This window comes from Agelaius tricolor, unplaced genomic scaffold (assembly GCF_023055355.1).
Source record: "Agelaius tricolor isolate 1412-34295 unplaced genomic scaffold, bAgeTri1.0.p SCAF_22, whole genome shotgun sequence".
NCBI classification, from domain to species: domain Eukaryota; kingdom Metazoa; phylum Chordata; class Aves; order Passeriformes; family Icteridae; genus Agelaius; species Agelaius tricolor.
The window spans coordinates 7,622,815-7,639,261 of NW_027269282.1; the positions used below are offsets into that span (position 1 = coordinate 7,622,815).

Here is a 16,447-nt window from a genome sequence, read left to right on the forward strand (position 1 = left end):
TTATGATATTCTCAGCATTATCCTCTGCCATAGCCACTTCAGCAGCCCGTGTAATTTTAACAAACACCTAACAGAATCAAGACGTTAAAGTTGACAATAGCATAATAAAAAATCTCCTTTTAATAATGAACTGGAGCTGCCGTCATCCTGTTTCAGCAGAGTAAAATCTCTCCCCCCCTCCCGAACACTTTACAAAGCTATTACATAAAATGCAATGTTAAATGAACAACAAATTACTTTCCCTTTAGCTAGCTTTTAATGCTAATGGTGCTATTTATTCCTGACCTTTTGAAATATTAGATTTTTTAAATGACAACATAAAAAGAATTCTTGTTTGAAAACGCGAGCGACTTTAAACCACATGTTATTACTTGTAAGTATAGCATGCACATGCATCATTCATTTCAGTGTCCCATTTAGGGCTAATTGGTATATATTTCAGTTGACATATATTGTTCTCCTGCAAACGTGTCAAATTCCTTAACGATGGCGGTGACAAAAGCAGAACGCTTGAGATATATAAATTACGCTCTTAACCATATAATCATTCTTATCTATTGGGAATGGTATTTGTGACAAACTATGGTCAAAAATACACAGCAAATTGATTTTTTTTTTTTTTAAACTTTAATATCACACCATTCACGGCAAGTCTTTGATTGCATCCTTAAATGTAGAAATGTTCTGATTTTTATCTGCATCGTTTTGAGGTTTTTGAAAAGCTCACTTCATTTATTAAAGGAAGAGTAGCACAGCAAGGATCTTAAAATGCATCTTTTGTTATCAGCATAAGGAAAAAAAAATGGGCTGTAATTGTGGATATAGAGTGAGTAATTTGGTGAAAAATGCTTTGTGCTATAGTTAAGGTTTTATAATTCCTGCCAGAAAATACTATTATTTTGTTGGTGGGCAGCATTGCAAGAAGAATTTTAAATATTTTAAATATGGGAACAACTTGGGCCACGTATTTCCATTACACTTTAGACTGCTGCGTGCCAAACATTTTCCCTCTTTATTACAAATCATCTTAGAATCAGACAAAAAAAATAAAAATTGAAGATTTCATGTGACTCTAATTATTACTGCAGTGTTCATTGTTGTCTTTAGACAATGCTGTCCACAGTCATTACTTTGCTCCATAAATCAGTAGCATAATGAGGTTTTATCTTTCAAGAAATATTTGAGCGTGTCTTAATTTGGCATTGATGAATTCTCCTTCCCGAATCTCTGGAGGGTTTTTTTTAATCTAGTTTGTCATGTTAGAGCTTTCATCACCTAGCCCCAGCTGACAGTGTTATGGCTGTGTATTTATTTCCATACCTTCCTGTGATGTGTCCTCAGAGGTTGCAAATAGGAATTTTATGATGTTGTGCCTTGAAGGCTGTTTTTCCTTGATTGAAGTGTAATTCCCAAACTGTTTTGCCCCGCCCTCATCCTTCAGAAATATATACCATGTGTGGCTGTAAAAAAGTGTGGAAAAACAAGGTTAAATTTGTTAACATCTTGTTGCTGATAGAAACTGGGAGCAGTTTATTTGACAAAAGAGATATTCACTAGAAATAAATACATTTTTTGCTAAATCAATTATACAATAAGTTCAGATACCATTTTTCTTCTAAAACTTGAAGACAAGAAAAAGGCAAGTCAAAAAAGGTCAGCAGAGGGCAGAGGAAGAAAGGAGAGGGTTGATGTGATGCTCCACAGCTCTAAATCAAAAAATACCGATAGTGCCCTACGTGACACTTCCAAACTGTGCTTGCAGACAAACAGAAACAAGAAGCAAAGTACTCTTTAAATTATTCCAAAAGTTGTGTTCAATTACACAGGAACAACTGGGTGGCTACTGCACTTGCTATCACTTTGATGACCTCTGCTTTGTCAGACCCAAAGACAAAAGTTGCAGTCAAGTCCCTCTTTGTGCTCTGGCCCATGGAATTATTGTTGTGTGTTTATCCCAAGAAAGATATTACCTTTAATTGCATTAAGTAGATAATGACTTCACATCTAACCAATTAGGGAGGTGAAGGGGAAAAAAGGGATCTAAACCTCCACAGTAATGCATTAGTTCAGCTAATAATTCACACCACTGTAATTTAGCATACAATTTATATAACCTAAGTGTCAATTCCACATGAAAAATAACAGCAATGAACATTACTGGTGGCTTGGGTGCCTAAGCTTGGGGTGTGCAGTTTCAGAGGATGGATTCTCTGTGAGTCCTGATTATCCTCTTTGGAAAGTGAGTGCAGCCCTAAGTGCAGCAGCATCTCTCACTCTGAAGAGGTTCTTCATGGAGGAGGAATATATACAGTCATCACCTTGATTATATGGGATGCAAAACACAGGATAAGCTTGTCCTGCCTGGGGTGATGGAAGAGTAGGAGCCACCCCTTCCTTCTCCCAACACGAAGCACTCTGTCCTCCAGCCCAGAAACTACCACAGGAGCTGCTCAAAAAGAAATTAAACAAACTCTTGGTTCAGACTAACCTTTTCTGTACTGTCTTTAATTCTTTACCCAAACACCGGCCTCCTCTCTTTTGATGAGGGGAAAAAAGTCATCAGGAGGGAACTGCACAAGGGTTCTCCACCACCCTCAGCTCTCACCAAGGCGCTCTTGGTCCCTTGGGGGATTCTGTGGCCTCACATCTCCTTCCAGCCTTCCCCCTTGCTTGCAGTTTGGAAATCTGTGCACCTGGCCATTTATAGCCCTGCAGAGGCACAGCAAGTTCAGCAGGGAGTCAGAGAGGATGTGTCTGCCCCTCTGCACCCTCCCTCTGCCATCGCCCACCTCCAAACCCCAGGGAAGGCTCGGCAGAGGAGCCTTCTCCCCTTCATTAAGGTCAGATCCTCAAGCCTTTGCTTTAATTCCAAAAGGAGCCAAAACACCTTTGCTGGGTCATGAAAATCAGCCTCTCATTCCCTCCCACAGAACCTGAATTAGGAATCCTCTCCTGGTGGCTGTGACAGAGGGGACATTGCTCATGTGCCCTCCCTTGCTGCCTCTGAAGGGATGGAAACACAGCAGCAGAAAGCAGCATATTTGTATTGCCCAGGACCCTCATAAGGTAATAAAAACTTCCTTTTAACCAGGGAAAAATGTTAAAAGTGGAGAGCAGAGTGACTGCACCAAAGAATAATTCTCCTTTTGACCCACCGAGAAAGAGGTGCCTAATAAAAGTATATGAGCACGGACAGTGTGAAGATAACTGTCTGATCAGATAATGGAATTGTTTTCAGTGATAAGAATGAATCCATTACTAATGCAAATAACTATAATAATTATAATTTGCAATACAGTAAAAATCACCTAGTCTACCTCCTCCTCTGACAGGAGACTGTATAATAAATTATAGGCTGAGAAAAAAAAAATCAAAGGGATAAAGGTTAAAAGATTAAAAAAAATTCTGAAACTTAAATGCTTAACAGGGAAGTCAAGACCTGAAAGCAGAAATTGGTGCTATTAAATAAAGCAATTGTGAAGAATGAGATATTATGGAATTGATTAACAAACCAGAAACCAAGCATTTCCTCATATCACTACCTCTTGTCACAGATTTCAATAATTCTGAAAGAACAAAAAATTAAGAGTTGGCGTATAACAAGGAAATTAATTATTTAAATGTAGGTGAATATGCTAATAGTACTCTGGGAAGATGAATATAACTTCACAGACAAAAAGCCCCCAGAAGGTTCGGTAAATTTGAGTTGAGGAGTTTCTCCAGTTGCTTTTGCTTTGCTTTAGTATCCAAAACTGGTCCAGCTGCTCCCAGGACTGCTCATCTACAGGGCAGATCTTTTGGGGTTTTCTGGGCACACCAAATTGCTCATACCAGTCCCATAATCTTCTTTGTTCCTGTGAGGTATTTTGGGCAGGGAAACTGTAAAAAATGTTTAATTTCAGCTTTGGAGGAGTGGAATAGAGCAAATGAAACAAATCCTGTGTGCAGAGTTTGCACTACAGTGAGCTGTTTTCTTGCTTACAGCACCTCTGCTTTCTCCACGGTTAAGCAGAGAGGAAATAGTGATGCACAAGGTTTATCACTCACTGTTGGCATCAAACCATTCATAGCTTCAGGTGATAGAGCACTGGGAATCTCCCAGGAGATCAGGTGATTCTTCCTCAGCCATCAATTGGAGTAAAACAGCTATTAAATGATGGAGTCTAAAGCACTGTCTTCCAAAAATCTCCATTTAGATCTAAATTTTCCAAAGGTCAGGATGTCCCATAACAGGCACAGAGAAAAGCCAGGGATTTTAACAACAGGGGTGTGTGAGGGAGATTTAGACCCCTAGAGGTGCTGACATCTAGTCAAAAGTAGGGGGTTTTAATCTGACTACCAGATTAAATTAATCTTTAACTCAGAGCAAAACCTGATTTTCTGTGCTTGGAATATTTTCCTGCACTTTAAATTCAGAGTAAAAAGCTCAACGTACCCTGCCAAAGCTTCCCCCTCAAGTCATCCATGAAGTCAAAGATTTCTCACCCTCTGTGAAGTTTTTCACTGCAGCACTTTTCCTGCAGCTGGAAAGCTGGACACACTTCAGACCTGCAGAGCACCAGCAGTTTATCAGAACCTCCACAGTATAGGAGTTCAAGGAAAATGCTTTAATGATGTAAATTCTAAAAGCACTCTGAGTAGAAAACTCACAGTCTGCTTCACAACCGTGACTGGTGGTTGCCTCCTAAGTGCCATTTATCCAAAACACACCCAGCCAATATAACATCAACTCCTGCAACAAGCTCCCAAGGTTTAAACACATACCTTTCAGCTTAAACACAGGAAGGCCTTTAATCAATGCTTGCAAAAGACAAAACCACAAGTGCCTCAAATCCCCAGTCCCATGTCATTGGCTGTTGCTTCACCAGGGCTGTTTTGGACAGGGATGCTCCCAACACGAGCCCTTCACGTGTGTTCCCCAGAACAACTTCAGCATCAGTTTCCAAATCTCCTCCCAGCAATAAGATGCTTATCTGCCAGAAACCAGCATGCACTGCCTAATCCTCAAAGCTCCCAACAGAGCCATAAAAAAGATCACAGGTCTATAAAACATGACTGAAGGAGCTGGGATTTAATTAAATAATTAGATTCAGGGCATGCATGAAACTGGTCTTCAGATATGTCAAAAGCTGTCAGAGCAGGAATGAGATTAATTCTTCCCATGTTCTCTAGGGGTAGGACAACCACAGAGAGTCAAAGCTGACATTATGTAAGACTTCAGACAGATGAGGACAGTGAAACAAACAAACTGCCAGAGCAGGTAACACCATTTCAGAATGGTCTTTCAGAGGTTTTAACCATCACAAGTTTTAAAACCAGATTAAACAAAAGGTGGGAGTAGTTTAAGCAGATCTAATATTGTTTTGCAGCAGAAGGTGATATATGATTGATACCTGAAGTCCTTTCCAGCTACATGAAACTCCTGTGATGCTCTGACAGAAATGCAGTTGCAGTCAGCAAAAATACTTGATGGATCTGAAAAAAAGAAAAAAAAATTATTAAATCCTACTTGAATTATTGAATTATTATATGCTACTGAATTATTATATGCTATTGAATTAGTCTATGGTACTTGACTCTGAAGGGGAGAAATTAAAATTCCTTTGGTGGGATATGATCAGCCTAGTTTGTACATCTCCTCAGTCCTGTAACATCCTCAATCAGTGTGTGGTACTTTTTGATCTTCAATCTCAAGTGTTTCACCCATAAGACAAACCAGAAGAACTGCAACACTAATCTTGAAGTGTTTTGGAACATCCTGAGTGATGTTACCTGATTCTTCAGCTGCTTTACACTTCTATCAGGCTGAAATGTTGACCTTGTTTCCTGAGTAGACAAATCAGTTCTCCTGCCCACTGTGTAAGGAATTTCTCATGGACAAGGCTGTGTGTTCACAACACCCTGCAGACAGTGCTGCTGTCCAGATCTCTGCCAACACAAGGAACATAGGGAGAAAATCATCTGAAGAGGGATGCTGGAATGTTGCTTGTGGGAAAAAACCACATTTAGACACAATTCCAGCATACATCATGCAGAACCAGCACCTTCTCTGCTGGATTCTGCTCTACTTACAGCTAATTTCCTTCAGCTCCACTCATTTTGAACAGTCAATAGTCATCCAGGCAAAATATTGGTGGGGTGGCACAGGCTGAGAAAACAGATCCATTGTGATTGTCACAGATGAAGGATAAACCTTCTGAGCAATGCATTCCCTGCAGAGCTTTAGCTGCAGCCTGTGGGTGTTACCAAGTGTGCGAGAAGCACCGAGGCTGCTCTCTGCAAAGGAAGAGGATGTGTTCAGTCTGGTGTCTGCTCTTATCAGCTGCTGGCAGAAGGAAGTTCCCACTAGAGGTGCAGAGATTACTCCTCAAAGGGAAGGAAATACTCCTTGTTACCCTTAGGAAAGGGAGTCACCTTTCTCACTCCTTAGATTGCTGCAGTTGAACAAACCCTGGCAGCCACAGCTCCACCTCACCACTCTGAAACCATCCCTGTTGGTAACTGCTGGGGCACTCCACTGCCTCTGTTCCAGCACATCCAGGTCCTCCTCACAGATCTCTCCAGCCAATTCCTTTCTTTCCTTATGCTGCAGTAAAGTGGAAAAATTATAAGAAAAATAATATATCATAATATCATAATATCAGGCCTGCTCTGTTAGCCTGTCATTTCTTCTGAGGGACACTAGCACCCTGCAAGTTCCCATGTGAAAGCAATCCTGGTGTGAGCACTTTCTTAGCATAACAATCTATTCCTGGGTAAAAAAACAACTGGCACCTGTATAAACTGTTTTTATATTGTTAGACAGAACAATTAAAACTATCTCTCACCAACAACTTTTCCTCCTTGTCCACACTGGGGGTTTGAGTGACCAATCAATACAGGATAACAACTTCTTACTAACCAATAAAGGTAATTGGCAAGAAAACTACTGACCAATTGGAGTCACACATGAGGTCTGTAAAACTGTATAAAAAGGAGTTACATAAATAAAGAATGAGCTTTTTTCCACCATGAAGAAAATGGAGTCCATGTGATTTATTCCCATATCCTTACATTCCACCTGGCATCGTCCTCCTTTGGTGTCTTGGCTCTGCTGCACTCACAATACTCCCAGAGAAAGCTGAGATTTATTTTTCATTTCTCCATGTCTGTGTCAGCTCACCTGTGGACACTGACATAAGGATCATAGTGGATTCAATCTACCAAGTTCATTTTTTTTGCCATTTGTTGGTAATGAACACCATGGCCTCATCCAGTAACTTCTGCTCTGGACACAAGGCCAGAGCTCCTGGGATATGGCATCTAGTAAACCTTTCCCTAGGATTACAATCCCTGAAAATTAGAAAACAGGTACTGCTTTAAAATCATAGCCAGTACCTAATCAATTGTACATTAACTAAAGACAACACAGAATTTCTTGGTCTGCAGAAAAATGTTTGCAGTTAACTGACTCAATGTACATAAGGATGGCACAAGACAGTTTTTGCTGTAAGGATCTTTGCATCTGTGAACTGCACAGGGTGTGGTGGAAACAACTTCTTTTTTTAAAATACTCACATTCAAGTCTCTGACTTGAAGGAAAAAAGCACAATACCTTATTGTGACTCTGCATTGATCCCACCACAAAATCACTTTTGATTGTTAGAACACAGCAAGGCATGAATGAGAACTAATAAAATAGAATTTATTCCTTAAAAAAAAATGAAGTACAAGACTGGCAACAACCAGGCTTGAATTCCAGTCACACAAAGCATCTGCACTTCTCACTAATTTATCCAGGCTGCATCTCTTGAAAACCGAGCAGTTCTTGCACTGAGTAAAGGAATTCTGAATCCATTGTCCCTCAGCCAGAGAGCTGGACACTGCTGTCAGGGAGGCCCTTTTACAATTTGTTTTATCCCATAGCTATTCACATGAATACAAAATCTGCAAATTTCAGTAAGGACTAATATGATTTCGTAGAACCAACAACTTAAACAAAATCCCTTCTATCAAGATGGGGCTGTGGCTTTAAATCTAAACACGCTCCTATGAGGAGGTTGTAAGATTTAGAAAAGTCCAGTGTTAAGGACCAAATTCTGAATGCACACACATGAAACTCCACTGGAGTCTTCAGCAGTGTGGTAGAACACTGAAAGCAAAATTTGGTTCTTAATGCGTCTCTGAAGACTGTAATTATATTTCCCATTGTACTAGTAACATTAATTGAATGTTTAGCTGAAATCAAGTTCATTACAAGTTAAATACAGTACCTAGCCTATTAGGATGGTGTTTATAATTATAGTCATAAAGCACTTGTAAAACACCTTCATTGCAGCAAATAGGTGGAAGTTGGGTGTAGTGGCTGCTAAAGCCTCTCAGTTCACCCTCTGCATCTTTGCAGCATCATGGACCAAGGTCACCTGTGCCACTGAATCACCTCCAGAGCCTGTGCCAACACTGCTGAATTTCAGAGGGACACAGCCTACAGCTGTTAGCAGAAAAACGTAATACTGCACAAACTGCTCTGCAAGGGTTTTTGCAGTGCAGCTGGACCTTGCTGAACATCCCTACATCTATAAAGAGGCACATTCTCATGCTAATATGCCTGGTTACTGGCCAGCTTATTGGCCTGATGGTGCATTTTTAACAATAAAACAGCTTTTAATAATACAAGAACTAAGAGATTACACATCTCTTTGATATATCAGATTTTGTATTTCATTTTCGGCTCTCTGAGAGCATCATTACAGAAAACACCTGATCTGCTTTTGGTACTGCCCAACAAACACCTTACTCAGAGAGCTACACCAATTTTGCTGGAAGCTGAGTCACGAGCAGCAGTGAAGTTCCACCTTGGGCACACAAGTGAACCAAAGCCATACAGATGGCTGGTGTCACTTCTGCTCAGTTTCACACATGAAGGAGCGTCCAAATTCAAGCATAACCACTTGGCCTGTCTCACTTTCATAATAAATTAGGTTTCTTTTTTATAGCCATTTTCATAAGAATAGTAGCACCCAAAAAGAGAAATTAGTTTTAAGGTATTTTATTTGACATGATTGAAGACACAAGAACACTCAAGATACAATCCAGACAAGTTGTGAACAGCTCCAAGTATCAGTGAAATCTGAATTTATCTTGCACAGAGGTGAACAAGACCACAATGGTTGGTTTTATAATATAGCTTAAGACTATTTCAAGCAGGTGAGTACTGTGACATTATGCCCAACAACTTTTATACTATTCATCCGCTTAAGCCACTTCATATCATAAATATGCAGCTTATCTTGGCTATTAAATCTCTGCAATATATAATTAGCCTTCTCATAATAATGCATTAAAACTCCTGTATCTGAATATTGGTATACTCATACCACTGAAAACTGTCCTAACCACCACTGCACATTTATCATATTCTAGCACAATTAACCATTCCATTACAATTAGCTGCTAAACTTCAGCCTAGAGTTCAGTAACTTGGACCCAAACTTGCAAATTGCTGCTTACAGCAAAACTCCTGCCAAGACCTTCTGCTTTCCCTATGGATAGCTGGCCTTGTTGTCTTTCCAACACCAAGTTGCACAATGTCATCTGAAACCCCTACCAAAAAAAGTGCTCTGCAGGGGAACGTCCTGCAAAAGTATCACAACTACAATTCTAAAAATGCCTCATTTCCTAGTAAATTTCATGTAAATTTTACAACCTAACATCCTTTATCGAAATGGGCATCCACATGCCTCTTAAAATGTAAAGTTGTTTAATTGGGTTATTGTCTACAGACCACAGCATAATATTCTACTTAACAATTCTAATTCCTTAGAGAGACAAGCTAATTTTCCATTCTGAAAGAGGGCAACAAGGACAGCTGGGAGTTTGTTCACTAGTTCAGTGCTCTGCAGAGATAAGCTTGATAGTGCTCTCACCAGACTGAAGGAGGAAGTGCAAAAATATGTAAACCACGTTTTACAGTTACAGGGATTTCAGCAACAAGCCCCTGCTTGGATCCAGATGGGATCTTACAAAAGGTGAACTAGAAAGGGCAGAGAATCACTGCTGTGCAGGGAACTGTGCTTCAGAGGAGCTGCAGAATGCACCTGCAGCTTTCCCTGCAGACAGGCTGCAAACAGCACAAAAATCATGGGGCACCTGATCTTGCAGGCCACCTCTTCACAGGGGGGACAGGGGGTGGCAGCCATTTATTAAACCAAATCCTGTGTTAAGGCCACTGAAAACAAATCTGTGCAGAACTGGACAGATTCAGCTTAACATAGCATGCAAAGACAGCAAAGCCTATTTTTCTGTAAGAATTTTGGTTTTTGGCAGGTGGAAGTGGCAGACAGAGACTGTGTCTTACCTGCAGTGACAATACAAGAGTGTTGCCTGGCTTTGGGAGGTAGTTTTTCATTTGTTGTTGTTGTTGTTTTTTAAACTAGAGAAGATCCTTATTAAAAACCCAAAACCTAGTGAAGAAGCTGTATACCCAGATTTTACAATCTGATTTTTGGTTTTACAGGAGGATTCATCCATTATTATGAAGAATTGCCGGAGATGGAATGGTCACCATCTGAAACAAAGAAATGAAAACCCCAGCAGCAGACTATTGCATTTGTGTGATGTGCTTAGCTGGTATGACTTGCATTGCAGGAAGAATGTTGTATTCTCTGACACACCAACATTTCTTTCCTATTATTATAAGATCGGCCTTTTACATTTCATATCTTACCATCTTTAAAAGCCTATAATTACAGAAGCTGATTGAGAAACTGTGTTATTTAAAATTAACAGCTGAATGAAATCAACAGAGGCAAAGTGCATTTTTATACAAGAAAATAGCACTGTAGAAAGAAAGAGTCTGTACAATATTTAAATATTGTATATACATAAAATTATATTGTTCATAACTCATCTTAAAGTTTCTCTTGTTTGTAAACCATGGAAAGCAGCACACACAAAAAAATCCCAGTATTTAGCTTTTAAAGCATTTAGCAGGCAGCAGGAAATCGACTGCTAGCAAGCACACTTTGTAATTATAGAAAGTATCCAGCAGGATACTGTGACTAGCATTCTCCATAGTCCTTTATTTATTTATTTTAAAGCTGAATGCAGAACACATTTCCCATTAAATCAGGGAATTCTGCAGGAGACACAGAAAACTCAATGACAAAATGCAGTGGATCAGTTGTCCAGCTCTCTACTGTGGCAAAACTCCAGGATAAACACAGAAAGTTTAAGTGCAGGTTTGGAACATAAATTAATGAAATAACTGTTAAAGCTTTAATCTTCCAAAAATGTCAGTAACGGATTTAACCCATGCTCAACTTTTTAAAAAGGAAGGTTTAGATTAATAATTAACATTGCAACATTTTGAAAATGTAATGAATTCCAGCAGGTAATTGGGCAGCTCTGTATAAATGCACTGGGAAGTGTCAGCATTTTAGGGTGATTCTGCAGGTTTGTACCACTCTGCTAATTCAGAGTGGAATTAGGATTTGAATCTGAAATTGTCAGTTCATGACAGATGCAGAATGTAGGTTTCAGAAGTTTTCTTCCTGTAGCATTTTGCTAAATAAAAACTATTCTAGTTGCAAAAGAAATTTGCCAGGTGAGCACACTTAAGGAAACATTTTCACAAAGTTCTTATTTGGAAAACAAGATGCTACCATGGCCACCAGTGCATTTCTCCTGCATCAAGAGCTCTGTGCTCACTGCCAGGTAAGGAATGCTTTATTTAATGCTATTTGTAGTTTCATTCTATTGGCTTTTGCCTTCCACTTCATTGGCCATTCAAATCAACCCAGCAATACATTTTACTGAATGAAAATGTTTGCTACAAAAAAATGAATTGCAGTATTTTAGATCTGAATGTTTTATCTCTTGTGAATTGTTTAAATGTTTCTGGACAGCCATCATCTAGCTGTGCTTCCAAATCTTAACACAGGAATGAACACGAAAAGAAATATAATCACCTGGGGAGGTGCTTGATAAAGCAGATGGGTCAGAGGGATGTTGAGAAACGTGCAGACAGGAACCTCATCAAGTTCAGCAAAGGCAAGTGCAGGGTCCTGAAGGCAGCAGGAAGGAGCCCGTGCACCAGGAGAAGCTGCCTGGGAGCAGCCTGGCAGCACAGCCCCTGGCATGGAGGCAGGCACTGGGCCAGGCTGAGCTGAGCCAGCAGCGTGCCCCTGCCCTGGGAACAGCACTGCCAGCAGGCCAGGAAAGGCATCATGCCCTGACTCAGCCCTGCAGAGACCAGGTCTGAGTGCCAGGGCCGGCTCTGTGCTTCCCAGGACAAGAGAGACACAGACACACAGCTCTGGGAGCAGCAAAGGGCCACAAAGGGAGAGGGCACTGGGGGATCTTGCATGTGAGGAGAGGCTGTGAGAGCTGGGGCTGCTGGACTCAGGGAGGCTCAGGGGATGCTAGGGATGTCTGAGAGCAGACAGGAAAGAGGATGGAGCCAGACTTCTCTGAGGTATCCAGTGAAGGAGCAAGAAAGAGGCAACACGCACAAATTTAAACTCAATAAATTCCTTTTAAGTGTAAGAAAAAAACCTTTGCAGTGAGGGTTGTCAAATAAGCTGCCTGGAGTTTAGGGATCTTCACTTTGAAGACCATAAAATTGGAAAAAGAAACTTGTTCTGAGTGATACTGCTTAGAAAGAAAGGTTTTATCAGACAGTCAATGGATGTCCCCTTCAAGCTTAACTACTTTGTGATTCTGTGGTTTCAGATGGAGACTAATAAAATAACCTTAGAAGACCCAAACGAGAAATAGGTTTGTTCTTAATATTATTTTCCAAAGTATAATAAGGGCAATGCTAGCTAATTAATCTGACAGCTTGTTCTGAGAGCTCTGACAACAAAGGCCTTGTTTTTAACCTGGAACAATCAATATTAGGCCCCCAAAACACATATGTATTTCCTAAATATAAATTTAAGAATTTCTGGGGATTTTCTTTACACAGAATTTATGTAATTGAGATCCTATTTCTTTGAGTCATTAATTTTCAGCACTTTAAATTCTGAAAGCACTGGGCAAAATCAAAAGAATACAATAAAACTACTAATTTGTTCCCATTGCCAGAGGATGGTGCTGTTTAAACAGATATCCCACACAGATACACCCCCTACAACAGCCACGTGGGTTAGTGAGTTTTTCTCAGGAGGAAGAGGAAGAAGAACAAGGCAAAGAGATTACAACTTGGTATTTTTTTAACTAACCTTCAGGACCCAACTATAATCAGTGTTTATTTTATAAAGGTAGATCTATAAGCATGCGTGAGTAACTTGGTAACTTTTACTACCTCTGGAACTTCTGCTCCTAAAACTTTTTAAGGGTCTTTCAAAATGCAGTCCTTGGTCACCAAAGGACACAACCACAACACACCCCACCTCACTAGCTGTTCTCATGTAGCCTGCTGAAATTCACGGTGATGACATGACAGACAGAAGTCAAAAAACGGAACAGTGGAAGATCAGTCTCACAAACAGGCTGTGGCGGGGGAAAGGGCCGTCAGTAATTTAAGAAATCAATACCAACTTTGACACTTTTAGAGGTGGCAACATCAACAGCCATGGCTTTGATTTCAGTGTCCCCAAACTGCATCAGCGTTTTGATCTCGCGCCGGTTGGGCACGGAGGCGTCAGTTCCCGTGAGATCCAAGCGCAGCGTGCCGCACTTCTTCACGCCGGGCTCGGTGATGAAGCTGACGTTGTCCTGCTCCGAGCTGTAGATATTGATCACTATCACTAACTGAGAAGGCTTGGCAGGTGTGTAACTGCGGGTCACAGTCTCTCCCAGGGCTACGGACTGGTCGGCTGAGATGAACTTGTCGAAGACGTCGGTGCACCAGCGCGTGCCGTCCTTGACCAGGAGCTTCTCCGGGGGATGCTTGCCCTCCACGAAGCGATTGAGCACCCCCACGCCGTAGGTCAGCGGGGAGCGCCGCACCTTGATGACCGCAGGGTCAAGGCCAAAGAGAACAGCCCCTTTGAGGATGGTCAGCCCCACATCCTGGGGAATGATGACCCGGCACCTGGAGCCAAAAGCGCTCTGCACGGCTTGCTGCAGCAAGGGCGATTCAGCGAAGCCGCCCACCAGGAAGAGGAACTTCACATTGGTCACCTCTGGCTTATCAAACACCTCACCTGAGCAGAAACAGAGAGCATCCAGTAAAATCCACTTTCACAAGGCAATGCAAGTGAAAATGGCAATGTCTGAGTGCACTGAGTGTTCCATGCACATGATCTGAAACTGCCGCATCCGTGCCCACACTGCCACCCCCTCAGCACCAGTCCCACTTCTGTTATCTCTAGTGTATTTCACTATGAATTCACTCACCTCAAACCAAACAACATTTTTGAAGTGGCACTTTAAACTGAATATAAATTGCATTCCAGATAAATCACTCCATTTCGAATTCACTTATTATTTGTGACCCTATCAGAACCACAATAAATACCATCTGTAAAATAATCCCTCTTCACATTTTTACAGATTTTCCTTCTTAGCTTAAGCCTACATCTACTTTCAAGAAAACCATGCAGTGCAGTAGTAGGCTCACTTTTAGTTCAAACAAGTGAGTTACCTGTCACAACTGTTGCAGTCCCAGGTGTCTCCCTCCCTGCTCACATATAAGCTGCTCTATACTTGTCTTATTAAGTTCTGAAATTTAGCTAATAATCCCTCACACGTGATGAGCAAAGCTGCACATTTCTTCCAAATGGTGCTTTAAATCAGGTAAAAAGCACACTTTTCTCACCACAAACATTATACTCCACTTGATACTAATTTCATCTTCAGCTAGGAAGACCTTAAATAGTAACTTTCCCAATAAGCACATGTCACTTTCCATTACTGGACAAATAAATTCATTGCTGCTTAAGCCATGCCTGGAAGTACATTTACCATGATGCATCATTTACTATTTGTGCTTTAGAGATGTCAGTGATGGTCAGAACAAATATGACCTTCCACTAGGGAGGAATGAATCTGAGGTCTTAATAGCTGGAATAGTCAGAAATGAGATACAACTCTGGCATAATTTGGTTGTTGCCTGAACCAGGAAAAAGAAAGGCGGGATCTGGGTTTCTCAGTGGATGTCAGCCCCCTGAGTGCTTGCAGCCCTGGAAGCATAGAATAATTGGAGCTAGGCAGTAACAGAATGGAATCACACTCAGTAACTAGCACTAGAGCTAGACAGGAGCATGTGCTCAGGACACATCCCTTACTTTTATTGTTTTCCTAGCTGATTTGTAGAGACCTGCAAGTTTCAGAACTGAATTCCTTGTCAACAACTGGTGCATACCAGGAGGGTTGTCAGTGGGTAGGAAAGGGTGAGCAAAGCTTCAGTTTGAGCTCAGCCAGGAAGTGGAACCCCACAGAGATACGTACTCAGGTGCTGAACAATCTGGTCAATTGTAGGTTTGAAAAGAGCATTCATTGCATCTGGGCTCATCCTCAGCATTCCCTGGGAGGACCACTTCACAAAGTCCACACTGCAAAGGAACAGTGAGAAAGAACATTAAAGCATTGCAGCTGAGCTGTGAAACAACCAGCATTAAATAAATTAATGAGTTTACAGAATCTGCATGCATTTTCCTTGGAACAAAGTGCTCCACCTCACCCTAGCCCCATACCAACTGCAGTTATGTAAAACTTGAAGGGAGAATTATTATTTTGGCTTGTCTAATTGTTGTTTTCTTTGCCTGATTGCCTTCTGCAGCATTAGCAATGCTCAACTGCTCTCTGAAACAGCTGGCAGTCAATGCAGTGCTCGCTCATCTGAAACAGCACTGATTCATCCCCAGAAGGGCAACATTTAGATTATAGCAGTGGCAGGCCAAAGCCACTGGAAACACACAAGGAAAACAAGCAACTTGGGAAGCCTCAGGAGGCAGAAGAGAGAATTGCATTTTTAATGAGGCGTAACATTTATTAAGTGAACACAGGCATTATGCTATTCTATCACTGATACACATCTGTATAGCTCAGTAATCTCCCTTACATTCATGAACATTATATGTTAACCTTTACACTCACTCTATCCTGTTATCCAATTGATTTCATTTCATTTAAAGGGAGCATTTATCATTTCCTCTATGATTCACCATTAAGACTACTAATAAAAAGGAGATGGCCTCATGAGAAGGAGGATTTCCAGAAATTTTTAATGACTTCAGAACCTCAGTCTCATTTAGAAAGAAACTTTTAGCTGGATTCCAAGTCACTTAAGCTTCCAGTACATTTACCAATAACTTCTGAAAGAGATGCAGGAGTTCCAGCCTGCATATTACATTCAACGCTGGCTAGTTTAAAAAATTAAGGTACAGGAACTAAATATCAAATCTTCCCCTCTCAGGTCCCAAGCATTCTGTCCCAGATTCACAGGTTCTTTTGCTCATTCTCATTAAACTCCAGGTTTTCTGTACTATGTAACTTCAAGAGATGCAAAATGCCCATTTCT

General features: G+C 40.9%; 1 protein-coding gene across 2 annotated transcripts in view; it reads right to left on the reverse strand.

Moving 5' to 3' along the window:
* Positions 1-9,012: 9,012 nt before the first annotated feature.
* The window catches only part of HSPA12A (heat shock protein family A (Hsp70) member 12A), a 53,330-nt gene continuing 45,895 nt past the window's right edge, over positions 9,013-16,447 (reverse strand). For both annotated transcript variants that reach the window (XM_071446439.1, XM_071446440.1), the window contains exons 12-13: positions 15,376-15,479; positions 9,013-14,129 (exon numbers count right to left, since the gene is read on the reverse strand). In XM_071446439.1, the coding sequence (XP_071302540.1) occupies positions 13,495-14,129; positions 15,376-15,479 (739 nt within the window). In that variant the 3' untranslated portion in view covers positions 9,013-13,494. The remainder of the gene's footprint in view (positions 14,130-15,375; positions 15,480-16,447) is intronic.